General features: G+C 38.4%; 1 protein-coding gene across 2 annotated transcripts in view; it reads right to left on the bottom strand.

The window, feature by feature from the left end:
* CNTN5 (contactin 5) overlaps nucleotides 1-17,426 on the bottom strand; it is a 970,129-nt gene that overhangs the window by 46,332 nt on the left and 906,371 nt on the right. For both annotated transcript variants that reach the window (XM_043529333.1, XM_037889811.2), the window contains 3 exons: nucleotides 15,285-15,443; nucleotides 14,706-14,855; nucleotides 1,581-1,651 (listed from right to left, as the gene is read on the bottom strand). In XM_043529333.1, coding sequence (XP_043385268.1) covers nucleotides 1,581-1,651; nucleotides 14,706-14,855; nucleotides 15,285-15,443 — 380 coding nt within the window. The remainder of the gene's footprint in view (nucleotides 1-1,580; nucleotides 1,652-14,705; nucleotides 14,856-15,284; nucleotides 15,444-17,426) is intronic.

The following is a 17,426-nucleotide window of genomic DNA, read 5'->3' as shown; positions in this document are numbered from 1 at the left end:
AACACAAGGTTAAATGAAAACAGGGGAAAGCACTGAAATCTTCTGCCTAATTGGAGAATGCATTCTCTCAGGCTGGTGAAAGTGGCTTCATTCTGGTTTGCATTATTTGTTATGGAAATAATGGTTTCAGTTTAGGGCAAATCAATACAGAATGCCAAACTGAATGCTGTGTGATGGTGGCTGGGAAGATAACCTATTAGAGAGATCCTCAGGTAGTGTAAATCAGCATAGAATGAAACTAGGTCAATTTACATCAATTAAGACTCTGGCCCTCTGTAGGCTTTTCAGTGTTCTCTCCTACCTTCCTACCAGAGGGAGGAGTTAATGCAGATGTAGTCTCTTTCTCACATGCTGAGTTAGCATTGCATCTTGTGCAGAATTCATAGCACATCTATTGAGGCAGATCAACTTTAGCAGACTGAGTGAGAAGGAAAGCAAAAATGAATAAACTTTACTTGGGGGCAGAGTGGTAGATTCTCGAAGATGTCCCCTCATCACATGGAAATGTGAACCTCTTTGAGAACTTAGCACACGTTTAAGAAATGATATTTTGTGTTCATTGTTAGGATATAGATATTCAGGCCTGTCTGCAAAGGCCTATACTCTAAGAATTTAGGTGTATTCTTATCACTTAGCTAGTTATAGAGGTATAAAAGAAAGAATCAAAATCACTGTCTGCCGGTGTAAGGTCCTTCTCTCACTGTGACAGTCTGAGGCCCTGTTCTTAGGCTAAGGCCTCTGGCTAAGCAGCAGAGGCAGCCATAAGCTGGGAAGCGATCGGTCACATCCTCACATTCCAAACTAGTCACATTGAAATAAGGTGCTATTGGACTGTTAGGAATACACTCCTGTCCTGATAGTGCCTATCACCTCCAGAGAAAGGGAAGTGCCTAGAAGATGTGAAAGGAAACTTAGTTTGATAGCATCCTGTCTGGCAAGAACTCACTTATCAATAGCTGGGATGTGAAATCCTCATTTCTGTGTTGTTCTATCATTGTAGTCCCCATTTCCCTATTGTTTGTCTGTATAATCTCTGTCTGGTTCTGTGATTGTTTCTGTCTGCTGTATAATTAATTTTGCTGGGTGTAAACTAATTAAGGTGGTGGGCTATAATTGGTTAAATAATCATGTTACAATATGTTAGGATTGGTTAGTTAAATTTCAGTAAAATGATTGGTTAAGGTATAGCTAAGCAGAACTCAAGTCAATCAGGAAGTAAGGGGGGGGAAATGGGAACAGGGAGTGGGGGTGGGGAAATTGGAATCATGTTTTGCTAAGGGGGGGAATGGGAACAGGGACACAGGTAAGGCTGGGAAGGGGGACATTAAGGAAGGAAACTGGAATCATGCTTGCTAGAAGTTCACCCCAATAAACATCGAATTGTTTCCACCTTTGGACTTCGGGTATTGTTGCTCTCTGTTCATGCAAGAAGGACCAGGGAAGTAAGTGGGTGAAGGAATAAGCCCCCTAACATTCATATCTTGATAAGATTTGCTGTAGGGAACCTCAGGACAGTACTCCTTACTTTGCCCTCAGTAAGTCAATATGAAACAGGGCCTTTAATCAAAAAGAGTCCTTACCTCCCATGCTATTACTAATTCATGCCGTCTTCCACTTCTGCCACTTACATTAGCTGGTGCTGTCTTTGGAACTATGAACAAAAAAGCAAAAAAAAAAAAAAACAGACTGTCCAAGTTATTGAAGTTTTCCCCATAGTAATAACCTACTCCAGAAGACGGTAAACTGTCAAATCAGGTCAAAAATAACAAAAGACAGAACACTGCAGTAAAGAGAACTTGCTTGAGTTTTCTGATTGCATTTTAGGGAATCCTGCAAAAAATTTAGTCAGTTCAAACTGAATACAAACTGCTGAGAAGAGAAGAAATATTCTAGGAAACAGAGTTACTTTAAAAAACAATAACAACAACTGTTCTCCCCGTTATCCCACATTTTAATTTGCTGTTGATTTTTAAGATTATTTTGCTGGAATTATCCTATTAATATTTGTATATGTTTGTGTGTGTGTTTTTAAAGCAACTAGAAAAGCAAATGCCAGGAACTCTGAAGTATTTTAGTGTTCAGGGAAGAGGTTGCACACAGGAATATTGAAATTTACATAAATTTTCATAAGTGACCAGTGAGTTGAGGTGTTTCAATTTCTGGGAGTCCAACCTGAGACACCTTCATGAGGCCTGATTTTCGTAAAGTGCCGAGCACTCATTATCATCTCAGATTGGACACTCAACAAAAAAAGCACCCCAGATCGCTAGTCTTTTTTGAAAATGTAGGCCATTAAGTTTTCTTGATTTGCTTTACAGATATGTATGAATTTATAGAACCAACACAGTAGCATATCTGAGAGGATATCAAAGCTACATAGAAAAAAACATTACAGCTATCATCAGTATGGGCTGGGTTACTGTATGCTTTCCCAATTTGGAAAATACTAGCTTTCCTTGGATTCATAGAATTTCTTTTCTCTCCTTTTCCATATCTACTGAAGCTCCTAAAATGACTTATGTGGCATGAATTTATGTACTGTGTGTGGTTTATGCCTACATTCTTTATCTAATTAAAAGCATTCTGGGATAGAAATCTTCTCTTTTCTTCCTCACACACTAGTACATACATCAACTACAGAAAGGTATTGTGAGGCATTAACCGTTAAGACCCTATTGTATGCAGTTTAGCTTATTTATTGGGTAGCACTGTGCCTTTGAACTACAAAGGGAAAAACATTTAAATAAATGCACACAGTTCCCTCTATTTCCTGTGTTGATCATTAAGGGCTTAAGTTCAATAATAGTATGGTAGAGTTTAGATGCTGGAAGCTCACACAGATGTCAACATTGATTTGTATGGACTTTTGGAGCCTTTAGCAGGTTTCCACAGAAAAAAGAAGAGGGGGAAAAAAAGGGCTCAATTTTGACTTCATTTATCATTGATGTAACTCCACTGACTACATAGGAGTTATTTCTGATTTACATTGATGTAAATGAGATGACAACCAGGACATTTGTGTGTCTATTTACATATACATATATTTTTAAAATACAAGTTTTGCTGTGGTGTCTGCAGCTCTCACCTGAATGACCTGAGCAATTTCCAAGTATGAATTGCTTCTTTCCTGCTGAGGTATGTTCACCTAGGAAACACATATGTAGCTTTTCCCCCTTCATTTCCCCACTTGATCATCCTTAGTGAGGCTCTATACAGTTATTCTCTGCCAGAAGCACTTGACCTACACGTGATCAGATGATTAAGTGATGCCTTGCAGCCATATTACAAAAGAGGAGTGGAGAAGGAGAGCATTAAGGAGATAAATTGCAGCTGCTTACTGTTTTCTTTAATTGACTTGGATTGTTTTGCTCATCTCTTTGGCAAACATCTGAAAACCTTCCTAGTATCCTCATGAGACTACTTGTGGTCTCCTTCATTTCTAGCAGTTGGCACTCAGACACTGTATTTTTAATATTTATGATATGTTACCTCCTTGGTGTCTATGGGCATAGGGTCATTTGACAACCACGAATGAAGAAAGCAAAATTCTCCTCTCTGATCCTTACTCTGTAACTTTATTATGTATCCAGTAATGTCTCCCACATGAAACATACACTTTTATCAATGAAAGTTCCATTGAAAAAATGAGTGCAGTTTATGCAATAAATATAAATGTACACTGAAGAAAATTTTGCGGAGAAACTGTTAAATATCACAGTGATTGGTAATATGATGCATGATTTGTAGTTGTAAGACTGCAATAAACATGATTTTGATAGTCAACTGGAAGTTAATTAACATGCAATAACCATCAAATCATCTCTACAACAGAGTGTGGTGTTAAGCAAACTTAGGATCCAATTTTAAATCTTCCTAAGAATTACATCGATGAGGTTTCTTTGGTAGTATGAAGAGTGTATGCCTTGTTGACTTTGATGCTATGTTACCAATTCAGAACACTGTGCTCTTTTGAAGTATCCAACTTAAGGGCCTTATTTGTAGTTCAACAAGAAAGGAGGACCAGTGTCTTCTTTCTAGAGGATTCTTGATAATAGTCTAACAGACTGAAGCCCTACTTAAATGAATAAATGTTAAAAGAATAAACCTGTCAAAAGAATGAATCTCCTTTGCACCAAACTGTAAAATATACAGTCATACAGTGAAACTCTCTCAAATGAATAACCATTAAAAGAGTAAATGTGTCAAAGGAATAAATTTCTTCTGCACTGCACCAAACCACAATATATACAGTCACAGGGGAACACTCTGAAATGAATAACCATTAAAGGAAGAAAACTATTAAAAGAAAACATTTTTTCCAGTCACCAAGGCTGTATATTAGCAGTTTTCCACAGCAACATCACTTTTATATCACAGTATATAGTTTTATAACTGTATTTATTCACTCGTAAACTACGTTTATTGCCATATAATTAGTATCTTCCTGGTCTTCAAGATATTAATGATAAGCAGTGATACACACAGAGATACTTTTGCATTAAATATTGATATGGTGGTGTACTAACCTAGCCAGAAAGAATCAATTTCTTCCTGTAAATGACAGAGGAATAAGGGCAGGACCCCGGAGTTAAAACCTCTATATTTTAGTGTCCATTAGAGGTCAGCAACATGGTGTTATGCGTTATGAATAAATTGGGCCTCCATTAGTAGTGGTGTGCCCCTTAACTGTACTACTGTTCTACAGAGTCACCGGTTTAATGCTAAGAGGAAAGAGTGCAACCTTCTGGAATATGAATACCACGTTTTGGGACATGCATAGGAAGATCCCACCCAAACATATGACCTGGAAAACTGACTCTTTTTCTGAAGGTGCATAATTTATCTCTGTTGGAGGCAGTGCTTGTGGTAACATTACTTTTTACACAGTTCTGAAAGTGCTGGGAATGTGGGGTGGGTTGGACTATGTGTGTCAGAGTAAGTTATGATAATCTTCCAAAAGGTATTGATGTCCACGCCTCAAGTTACGTGGGACAAAACACTGCAGTCCTTACACACGCAAAACTCCCAATGACTTCACTATGAATTTGGCAAGAATAAAAACAGTGAGATTTGTCCCATGATGATTTGGCTAAAACTAACTGTAGGCCTGGCTGTAAAAGTGGTGATTTGTTTAAAATAAAATTAAACATGATAAAAACTTACAAACACAAAAAAGCCTTTGCCTCTCACAGTAGCCTAAAAAGGAAAAAAAAAATCTAATGTTCTTGAAAAGCCAACACAGGAAATTTAGTCTCGAACAGCTTTCTGAAGGATCTGACAGTGCTCTTAAAATATGAGGGAAGAAAGGGCTACATCTACATGACAGGAAAAAGGAGATGCACAAAGCCTAATGAAGTATAAACAAGAGGCAAGTTGTCCAAGAATACATGAATAACTTGTCCACACAAGCTAATTGTACTTTTATTAACAGTATTGGACTTACCTTTAGGAAAACACACACATACATAGTATGAACTTTAATGAGGATTTTTATGTTGAATGGCTGTAGGATGTGGTGGAATTAGTATCAAAAGAGACCAATTATAATAATAAACATATCTTGAATGTTGCGCAGTAAAGTGATTAGAGTACATGCCTTCGCTGCACTGCCATAATGAGCTGAAATAGATGCTGACAACAACAGACTAATTCTAGCTTCCAGAAACTGGTTATTATACAGTAGGTTTTAGCAATTAAAATAATGTTAGCAGTGCACATCATTGGCCTAAGTCTGCTTCCAATAAAGCAAAAGGTAAAATTTCCATTGATGTCAATGGGAAGAATGGTGCTGCACAGAAAATCTCACCTACATATTTAAAATTAAAGTCAGCTGAATGTTTATGGAGATAGCACAGTATTATTAAAGTCAACAGACTGTAACCTCTTTGTGGTTGGGGTCTATCTTCCTTCCTCTTTGTCAAATATTGGGCACCATGTTTTGGGGTGCATAATTGAAACGTCCTATGCCTGTCTTTCAGACATTTCATAGCTCCACTGATTTTTATGGCAGTTGTGGTAGCTCAGCTCTTCTGAAATGTAGGTCAATGTGTCTCCAGTTGAGCACCTAAAAACTGAAGCATCCCCAACACATTAGTGTGGTCACGTCCGCAAATGCCATCCTCACGAATAATGTGGCATTAAGTTAATAAATAATAATACAAACAGTGTTTCCCTTTTATGTATTTAAGGAAATATTAAACAACCTTCTTTCAATTATTCAAGTTATGATGTTCAAGGAGAGTAATGACCAATACATGTTTTAATAGGGTACCGTGAGCAATTTATGATTATTTATTTGTATTACAGTAGCATCTAAATGCCATACCCAACATCAAAACCCACTGTATGGGGCACTGTACAAACACGGAGAAGTGATCCTTGCCCTGAAGACATTACAATCTAAATAGACAAAACAGAAATAAGTATTGTTATGCTCTTATTTTTCACATGGTGAACTGTTTACATGACCAAGATCACACAGAGAATTTCTAGCAGATCCAGGGACTGAACCCTGCCAGCTCACTGCCTTACTCACAAACCCATACTTCCTCTCCTTAGTTGCTATCTTCATGAAGATATTTTTTGCAAAAATATTATTTATATAAAGGTTGAAGCATCCCATCTAAAAAAAGAGAAGATTTTGACACTGCTTCATTTTAAGGGAAGATAAATTATTAAACTTGTTTTTAGTCCTTATGAAAATGTTTGTTCAAGGAACTTCTTCAGCTTCTGTTTGTTTGTTTCTTTTACAGTTTTTTTTTATATCTTTTAAGACTTGTACTTAAAAAAAATCTTTTCTTGGTTTTTGATCTCAGTTAAGAAATAAGATTTGTCAACAGCTTGACAAAACTTCCTAATCCAAGGACCAAAGTAAGAACAAACTCAGCAGTTTTTTTGTCCTTGTTTTCCTTACATATATTCTGCAGTACACATCTGGAAAGCTGACAAATGTTAAATAAAAAAATCTTTTTTAGCATGAAAGGCCAGCCCTCACATTGTCATTCTCCCAGGAAAACATTTCCTCCTCATCTGTACTGGAACAAGATGTGAAAATGTGTCAGCTTTTCTGAAGAAGTAATGCACCATATTAAACTGACTGGAAAACAATGCGGGGAGGGGAGGAAACAACAGCATACACTTAGTGTTAAGTTTTCTTTGGTGTGTAGGAAATTTGAATTTTAGTACTAAATAAGCGTAATTGCCATTCACTTGTAATATCTGATGCATGACTGCACCATAGTGGCTGAGTCCCTCAAAAACTACAACAAAAGGAACTGGGAACTTCAGTGCTGTGATACAGATGTCAGGAAAATATCAAAAGACAATATCTTGAATTTTCCAGTTTGTTTGCTGATAACACACAATACTGTACTTGGATTTAGATCCTGCAATTTTACATACCAGTTAGTGGATTGTTTTAAAACATACCCATGCGATCAGTGGTTGCTATCTGTGATACCCTGCCACCCCAGTATTCACCACTGTCATGTAATTAGGATATGTTTTGTACAAAGTATGTCACGTGAGGTATCATTCAAAAAGTCTTGGTCTGCTGGACATTAATATCTCATTGGATTGTATGTGCTACCATCATATGTTTGTCGATGTATGTGTTACTGAAACATGTTGTGAGGTTGAAAACACCCACGAGCAGCCTTTCAGGTACAACAGTAAAAAGGCCAAACAATGTTAATGACTGAGGAAATGCACACAAGCACAAGGATTACCCCAGGAACTGTGAACAATAGAAACCTCTCAGAGATAGTACTACACAATTGAAAATGTCTGACACAGTTCACAGCAAAAGAGCTTTCTGGCAAGTGGGAAGATATAAAAGTGGGACAATGACATTATGAGGGGACCTCACTCTCCCCAAAACCACACACCTGGAAAGGCTGAGGGGCAAGGACTGAACTGTGGGAAGTGATGGTCCCAGCCTACAAGAATCTTAGCCTGTATATGAAAACCTGGGAAAGCCAAGGCGACTTGTGCTTTAAGAATCTGCCAGCCTGTTTATCACTCAGGGTGAGAATCTACTAATTTATATTCTATCTATCTAGTGTGTTAAGCTCAGTTTGTGGTTTTTGTTTATTTACTAAAGTAATCTGCTTTAATCTGTTTTGGTGCTTAAAATGTATTCTTTGTAGTTAATAAACTTGTTTTTGTTTTCTATAAACCAGTTTGTGCAATTCATAACTGGGGGGTGAAAAGCTGTGCTTATCTTCCTCCACATTGACGGAGCGGGCGATTTTCATGATCTTAGGCTGTAGAGATTTCTGTGCAGAGGAAAACAATACAATTTTGGGTTTACACTCTGGTGGGGGGGGTGCACTTGGGTGCTGAGCAATCACTGAGCACACAGAGCTGATCTCAGTGTCAGTGTCCTTTTGCAGCTGGGTGTGGCCCTGACTGTGTGTGTGCTAGAGGAGGCTTGAGGGCTTGGCACAGCAGGACTGGGTGAAGGATCCCACGCTGGTGGAATGGGCAGGCTCAGTGGGACCCCAGTACATCAGGTGGCACCCAAGAGGGGCAACCCGTCCACTATCTTCTTTCTATTTTTGCTTTTGGGGCTCCTTCAGGAGCCACCTTGCCCTCAAAGGCCTTAGTTGTCCATTTAAACATTGTCAAATCTCAATACAGCAGTGGATTTGATTGTAGAATAAAATTAACAGTAATTAATAGAAATGTTGAAACCTTTTTTCTCCAGCTCAAACAAAACAAAACAAAACAAAAACCCCCAAACAACAAACCAGACCAAAGAAGCCAATTTTTCAGTGTGGCATATTGATTCTTTAGTGTAACGCAAGGAAGGCCTAACTCAGAAGAAAGTTGATTTATTTATATTTTTAATCCTATAGACAATTTTCTACAACTAAATGTTATCAGCCTATTAGCTCAGAAAATCAAGTTTGCATGCACAATTAGCAGGTTAAATTCTAAGTCTACTCAATTTCTCTCCTACCCACGTTTCACCATGAATAGATAATGTAATTGACGCTCTGCCCCCAGGCTCCAAATGCCCGGTTGCTTTCGTGGAATATCTGGCATGTTTAAATTGATGTTATTGGCTCTTTTCACCTTGTGGACCTATAAAATATGTATGAAGGCTAGAATTAACAGAATTACTGGAACTGGCTGTGAGTTAGATGTGCCAGAAAATCACAGTATTATCCATTCCAGTGAAAGGAGCTATGAAGAGCAATCATGTTAACTAAATATGAACTAAGTAACAAGATTAGGGTTTAATTAGAAAATTAAGGCAAGTGGAAACCCTGTTTATTATTCTGTCGATTACCTGATACCATTCCAACTATTGCTGCCAGGGGTATTTAATTACTGTACTAGTATAAAGTCCTGCTACTGATTTGCGGAAGAAGGGATAAAAAATGGGGGGCAATGAGAGAAAGAGACTCTATTCTCAAGTCAAGCTTGCATAAGCTACTAAATTACACCTGTCAATTTCCATTTAATTATTTAAAAAATGGTAGATGAATTACATATTCACTGTTGTTGTGGATTATCTGCATGGGCATGATCATGTCTTGTGGGTGACAGCTCTGTGTTGGAGGTGAGGCAGAATCACATTGCTCAACCGAGATGTGTGTTATCCCAGAGCTCTCACAAGCCCAGAAGCCGCCTGCCTGCCATAAATGTGGAGTGCATCGAATGTCCTTACAGACTGGAGCTGTAACTGGAGCCATATCTCTTTGAGAAGAATTAAATTTCTTTCCACACACATTTTCTTGAAGAATTCATATCTTCCCCAGTAGAACACGAGACCTTCTGCAGTCACCAGTTGCTAAAGTGTCCTGCAGTAAAACTGGGCCCACGGAATCTGGCTGTAAAAAGATGCCCTTTGCATTGGAGAGAGAGGACCAGAAACTAAGGGGCAGAGCAATCTCACTAGTCCACAGCTAGCAGAGTGAATCTGTGGATTCCATTTTGAAGTTATGAGTTTTGGTGAACTGGTTCATTCACTTCAGCTCAAATAAATGGCTGATTTCTCCTCTCTTGGGAGCCAAGAAGCACCTGGAGAAAATCCTAGAAAATGCTATGCTTTTTGGGTGTCAGAGTATTTGCAGGGAATGAGCTCTACAGGCCTAGGAAAGGTAGGGGCGTGTGCATGTGTTGACTACTCGTCTGGGAAGTGAGGGAGCCTGAGAAACTCAAGATAATAGCTCTGGAGACTGGAAATAGACCAAGGATAGAAGAAAATAGCTTCCCAATGTGCTGAAAAAAATGTGAAGGCTGTGGAAAAAAAAGGGCAGAAAACACTATGGCTCCCATGGAAAAATGCTAGGGCAAGAGGTACAGCAAAGATGTTTTATTTTTGCCATGCCTCTTTGATGTTTCCTTCTCCGTTTGTTCCATGTTTCTTGATGACAAAAACCAAAACTCCACTCCAGAGGAGAGACAAAATGGCAGCTAGACACAATCAGAGAGGTTGCCTCCTGTGTATTATTATAAGCTAGAAATCAAATGGGAGATGTGGACGAAGGAGCCCAAAAAGGTTACGAAAATACTTTATAGTGATTGGTCACAGTCTGTATGTCAGAACAGACAAGGAGAAGGAACACAGGTCCTGTACAGTCACAGACCAAGCCACAGAACACTGTCCATCATTTCCTATACCAGAAACCATCCCAGCAATTTAACCAGGTGGCTGTTTGTATTGTGAACTGGCATTCCCATCATTCTGTCTCCTGTCACGATAAATAGGACCCTTGTATCTGAGGCTGAAGGACATTTAGAAGGCACTACCAAACATACTTTGGAGAGCTGCAGGGGCTATTTTTTTTTCATTTAGATTTTCCCAGTTGTATTGAGAGAACACTTCAATTTACTAAGCATTATTGAAAAGGTGTGTGTTGACTAAAATCAATAAAAACATAATATGAAAATGTATAAAAATAGAAAATGGTGTGTTGAAAATAATAAGATGGAAAGTCCTCCTTGATTAAACAGAATGAATGTTAAAACAAAGTAGGGTGGAAGAAAATTAAAGAAAAATGAGTAAGAATGAAGGAATTTAGAAATTTTCTGTTCAAAATGTTAAAGTGCAGTTTTCAATTAAAGACTCATTGATTATACCCTGTGGCCTGCCACTTCCCGCAGTTGCCATTGGCCGGGAACAGTGAACCACGGCTTCTGGGAGCTGCGGGAGGCCATGCCTGAGGACGGTCAACGAAATGTTTTGCAGCCCACAATCAGATTACTCTGATGGGCTGCATGCAGCCTGCGGGCTGCAAGTTGCCCACAACTGATTTACACAGTCTGTCTAAACAAACAAGAATCAAGTCTTCTTTATGCCTGCACATCATAACTCTGTAATCACATAATAACCTGAATCTTTCCTCACCCATATCTTCCTGGTATATGAGATAATTATGCTTGTCCTCCAAATCCATCATTTAAGCTCCAGTCCTGCAACTGAATCTACTGGCATGGACCTCTGACTTCATGTAGAATCCAGTTTCAAGACTGTGGCTTTTGAGTGTAAGCTTTTCAAAAGCAGAAACCCATATTTTTCTGTGAAGCACTGGAGATACCTGAGGCCCTATACAATTATGAATAATGTGTAAGTTTGCTACTACTGATATCTGTGTCAGTTTTCCATAAACGTAGTTCATTAAGACAGGTTTCAGAGTAGCAGTTGTGTTAGTCTGTATTCGCAAAAAGAAAAGGAGTACTTGTGGCACCTTAGAGACTAACAAATTATTTGAGCATAAGCTTTCGTGAGCTGCAGCTCACTTTATTGGATGCATTTGTAGCTCACGAAAGCTTATGCTCAAATAATTTGTAGTTCATTAAGTTATCATTAGGAGTAAACATTTTAAAACTCTCTTTCTATATTTTAACAAATTGGAAAGCCATCCCTTGTTGCAATTAAAAATAATCTTCCTTTTTTTCCTCTTTTTTTAAAAAAACCCCAACAAACAGACAAACAACTGGATAGCGTTTTCACTAATGAGAAGATTCTGAAACAGAGGCAGGGGCAACTGATTTCTGGTTCATCATGCTGTCTTTAACACATATATTGAATGACAAATTCACCATTTACTTCAGCTTGTTCCAAAGCCATACAATGATTTATTGACATTTGTATGGGATTTAACATGCCATGTTCCAAAACACACACTTAAAACGAGAACAATTCTGTAGTTACAAATGTTATAGGGAAAGAAAGAGAACATCAAACTGGGGAAGGGAAGGTGTTAAAAAAATCATGTATAATGACCCTATTTTAGTTCATTAGTCACAAAGTTTTCATTTAATAGCAAATACAAATGTATTTTCCTGCAGGTTTGATCCTGGGCACTTCAGCATCTAAACACACATCTCTACCACTTGAGTTAAAAAAACAATAGTAGACTGTCATCATTTATGTGTACCAGCCACTAGATAGGGGCATATCACATGTGTCATCCAGTCCCAATATTCTTCCTCTACTGACTGTTATGTATTATTGATTGAAATCTCACAGCTAAAACCACAATTGTCCAAAGAAAAAGAAAAGAATGGTGGAGATGGGGAGGACTTTTCATAGGGGTCATGGGGAAATGAATTAGAAAATGCAACTTTTGTTTGGCAAACAACTGAAAAGAAATGAAATAAAACAACTCCCACACATAACATGACTGCAAACTACAGCATTAAATTTTCAAAACCCAGATGGTGAGAAAAATACTCATTCATGGCCTAAAATACATTTGGTCCATTAAAACACAGGATATGCATTCATAAATCTGAGAGAATATAAGCTTTTGGATACAGCCTATCACCTGAGATAAGCTTCTCTTGGAATGTCTGCGTCCTCTCTGATTTGTATCACCTGCCTAACCAGAGAAGTAGTTAGAACATTTGGGTTCAACAGAATTAGTAATACCAGCCCTACATATGGTACAAAACCAGGGAAAGCATAAGGCTGATGGTAAAAGCTTTTCCAAACACTATTTTAAATGAGAGTAGGTCATGTATTTTTCATATTGTTTTTCTTTTCTTCCTTCGGACTGTAATGGAGCAAAGTATGAAGCATATGGAGCTCCTGCTTAAAAACAAAAGGACAGAGAGAGAGAGGTAGTGTGTGACTAACACAGAGTGAACAAGACACAGAAGTCTGATAAAATGTATCCTTTGGCAGGAAGGAATGAAAATCCATCGACCTGCGTGCAGTTCTATGACTGTATAGTGAAACCTATGTTTAAAACAACAACAAAGCGGCTATTTAAAACAGAAAAAAAAAGTTCTTTATTATGACTACAGATAATATGTATATATAACAATCAGACTAACTGCATCTATCATGACTGTTTTAAGAATGACTGTTTATGTGTGGTTTCTATTGCAAGAGTGGGTGGGTGAGGTTCTGCGGCCTGCAACGTGCAGGAGGTCAGACTAGATCAGTGGTGGACAACCTGCAGCCTGCGGGCCACATGCGGCCCGTCAGGGTAACCTGCTAGCGGGCCACAAGTCAGTTTGTTTACACTGACCATCCGCAGGCATGGCCACCGGCAGCTCCCAGTGGCCACGGTTCATTGCTCCTGGCCAATGGGAGCTGCGGGTGGCCGTGTCTGCAGATGGTCAGTGTAGACAAACTGTCTTGCAGCCCACCAGCGGATTACCCTGACAGGCAGCGTTTGGCCCATGGACCGCAGGTTACCCACCACTGGACTAGATGATCACCATGGTCCCTTCTGACTTTAAAGTCTATGAGGCTATGAGTCCACAGACCAGTGAACTATGGCTCTAATGCACATAATTAACAAAGCCTTTTTATTCCAGAACTATGAATGCAGATAGACTATGGCATTACCACTTGCAATCCTTACAATCTCCCCTCATGAAAAGATAGAAAACAGAATGAGACGTGACTAACCTATTCATTTGCATTTCCAAGAGGTCTGAATAATGTACTGATTATGTGGATAGTGTTCTTTGCTAAAGAGAAGATTCTCAAAAGTGAGGCAGTAGCAACTGATTTCTGGTTCACCGTGCTGACTTTAACAGGTGCACTAAATGACAAATTCACCATTTACTTCAATTTTGTCCAAAGCTCTTAATTGGTTTATTGACATTGCATGCCACAATCAGGAATGTTCTGGGTCTTCCCTGGAGGCACACACACAATTCACTGTGGTATACAAGGAAATATCCAGAATGCACTGGATTGGAATACAGCAGCAGTGGATCCAGCGGACACAGTAGAGGACTAGTAGGATTTCATTTGACTTTCAAAACAATGGAACTTGTGAAGGATTTATAATGAAGAAAAGGGGACAGAGAGGGACTAGGTGACAGAAAGTCCTGGGAGGAGGAAAGAATAATGGTCATGTATGAGTCTGCAGTAGAATGCAGTGTGATTCTGTTCATAAACCAGCAAAGTCTCCTGGGAGATCATGGATCAAGAAGGGTCTGGAGCTGCAGGTTAGAGGACAGTGAGCTGTAGAAAGCAGAGGACACAGTGTAATGGCCTAACACTTGAAGGTAAGAGAGGGCTGGGCATCTTATGAGAAGTTTTCCCAAACTAAAAAATAATTTTGTTTTGAATGAACAAGCTCTCCCATTGTGAAAAAATATCACACTAGATTGGTAGTGATTGCCAACAGTGATGTCTGCAAGAAGCTTTTGAAAGATATTAGTTTTTAAAAATTTCTTTATTCCTGATGGTTCCTACAGAATAAACTTGTGGCTTTCAAAGTTCTTACCTGCTTCGCTGGTTCTGATCACTCGAGATGGTGCACTTGGATCCCCAGTCCCGATTTTGTTGGTTGCTACAACTCTGAATTCATATTCCACCCATGGGTTCAGTTCTACTGCCACAGCAGATTCCATGTCACCACTTATGTTCTCTGGAACTGTAGAAAGCAAAGACAATGTGTAAATCATTAACTCACCTGAAACTCATGTGTAATAGGCCAGTGGTATGTGGAACTGAATTTTACAATATTAAAGATCACTGGAGGTAATGGAAATCAAACTCATCAGTGTGTGTGTGTATGTTCATTTAATGCTTCTGAAAGATGGCTGATTAACTATTTGAAGACAGAAATCCGCTCTTTATTCACAGCTACAGCAGGGACAGCCACACTGCAGGCATGCTGTTAAGTGACATCCAAATGCAATTTTTAAATTTGGACCTTTTACTTTTTTATCTTCTTTTATAATCTTATTAATCTTTTATTTTCATCATCATCCTCTGCAACGGGTGTAGGTGGTTCCTAGTCTCTTGAGCCATGAGTTTTGAACTCAGCCTACTCATATTATGTTAAAAATATTTCTCTCACCTGTTTTTACGGTCTGCCAACCAAGTGAAAATGGGCTACGTGCTTGTAAGTTGTATGTGGAGATAGGGCTGTGGTTGTCTGCCCCAGGACTCCAGGAAAGCGTCGCCGTGGTTTCTGTAATTTCCTCAACTATCACTATTCCTGGGGGACCAGGAGGACCTAGAAATAAGGTGAAAGAATAAGAAGAACCGCACTGTCATGCCAAATCAGCAGCACTAACACAGGATACGCATGTTTCCATAACGACATGATGCAGTTCAGTATTCATGAAATACGTAGTTAAGATGCATATCACTGAGGTGGTTGATTTCTATGATTTCTGATGACAAATTATGATTATTTCTATTTTTTTAAGGCTTCATGAGGGAGAAGCAATTAACATGTCAGAGTGACAGCTGTGGAATTAGAAACAGAAACAGGAATTTAAAAAAAATCACCAATTACTTTATTCTTTAATTTTTTAAAACCAAGAAAAATAAAAGTAAAATAGCAACCTTTAAGAAGCATCTAAGGTTAAACTAAACAGCCATATGTTCTTTTCCTCCCTTATAATAACCTTGCACCATCTACTTGCAGTATTCCTTGCTCTGCTTCATCAGAACTCAGTTGGATCTATGTGGGCAAACCCTTAGGCGCATTCGGGGTCCTATTTAAGTCAATACACAGACCCTATTGCCGGAGGAGGTCTCAGACTGTAAACTCTTCAAGGTAGCGATGATGCCTTAAAAGCCCACAACATGTCATGTGCCGTAAAAGTAATAAATAATAATTATATGAAATTAATAAATATAAATTTTGGATATTTGTAGAGGCAAACACCACAGTTTGTTGATATGACAAATGAACCATGTTCAAAGTAAAACTAAGATCAATAGGTGTCTTGAAAACCACTAAATTTTGATAATCACCAAATCAAGAATTCAATATATATACTGTCTCACACATTCAAACATTCCCTGTATCATCTAATAGCTTGCTTGAATGTTTTTTGTTTTTCATTTAAGTTAATATTCCAAAGGATATTGTTTGTTACAAGGTCCAGGAAAAAAAATCCCAAACAACAAAATTGCTTTTCATCTCTTGAGAAGTGAAAAATATTATTTTACTGTACTCAGCTGCAGACAATCATAATGAATTATTTTTATCTGCATATGTTATTTGATTAATTAAGATTGCTAACAGAGATGAGTCAGAACCAAAAGCATAGATATGAACACCCCACGTCTTCTCCAGTTGCTACAGACCTCAGTGTTACTGGACTCTGAGAACATATTAACTACCATAATGGATCAGTATCCACTCTCCAGCAGTGGTGAGAAGCAGGAAGGGGCATGAACCCCACAGTAAGGTTAGGTATATTATGCAGGTTCTGGATGGTGTCGGTGGTCTGCAATATACAAGTCAGACTAGGTGATCTGGTGGTCCTTTTTGCCTTAAACTCTATTACTCTATGAGTACGCAAACGTGGAATAATCTGACCCCAAAATAAATCTTATCCTGGCCTCTTATAGTTAGAGATTGGCTTAAATCCTGAAGCACAAGATTTAAGATTCCTTCAGAAAATGTTCTCATAATTATGACACATCTGAATATTCTTGATAGCCACATAAATATCTTTCTGAATCTCAAATTCTTGGTTTCAACAACTTTCTGTGGCAATACATCCCACAGTTTAATTACATGTTGTGTGCAAAGGCATTTCCTTCTCCTGGTTTTGAATTTCCCACCTTTTAATTTCATTGAATGTAAAAAGAAGTAACATGTTATAGCCAGTCTTTTGCCAAGATTTTCTATCAGTATGTATGTAATCATAAGCATAGATTGGCTTCTTTTGGCCCTTCAGATGGCAATAATGAACCCATGCTTGAACTGATGCTAGCAACTCTGATCAAAGTTAATGGGAAAGTCAGGGAATACCTGGTACCAAGTGTATTTGGGGGTTAAACTGATGAACTCTAGGTTGTTTTGAATTTCGTGCAAATAGTAATAAACTGCATAGTCTTCTCTTCCCTCTGAAATATTTCTCTCTGAAATAAGTTATATTACAAAATATTTGTGATAATGAAATACATGGAAACTGTATCATTTAAATGAAACTTTAGAAAACAAGCTATGGTAATCCCATAGTATCACCTATTAAAT

Source organism: Chelonia mydas, chromosome 1 (assembly GCF_015237465.2).
Source record: "Chelonia mydas isolate rCheMyd1 chromosome 1, rCheMyd1.pri.v2, whole genome shotgun sequence".
Classification (NCBI taxonomy): Eukaryota; Metazoa; Chordata; order Testudines; family Cheloniidae; genus Chelonia; species Chelonia mydas.
Note: the sequence above shows the minus strand (reverse complement) of the source record. Positions and strands in the feature narration are given on the sequence as shown.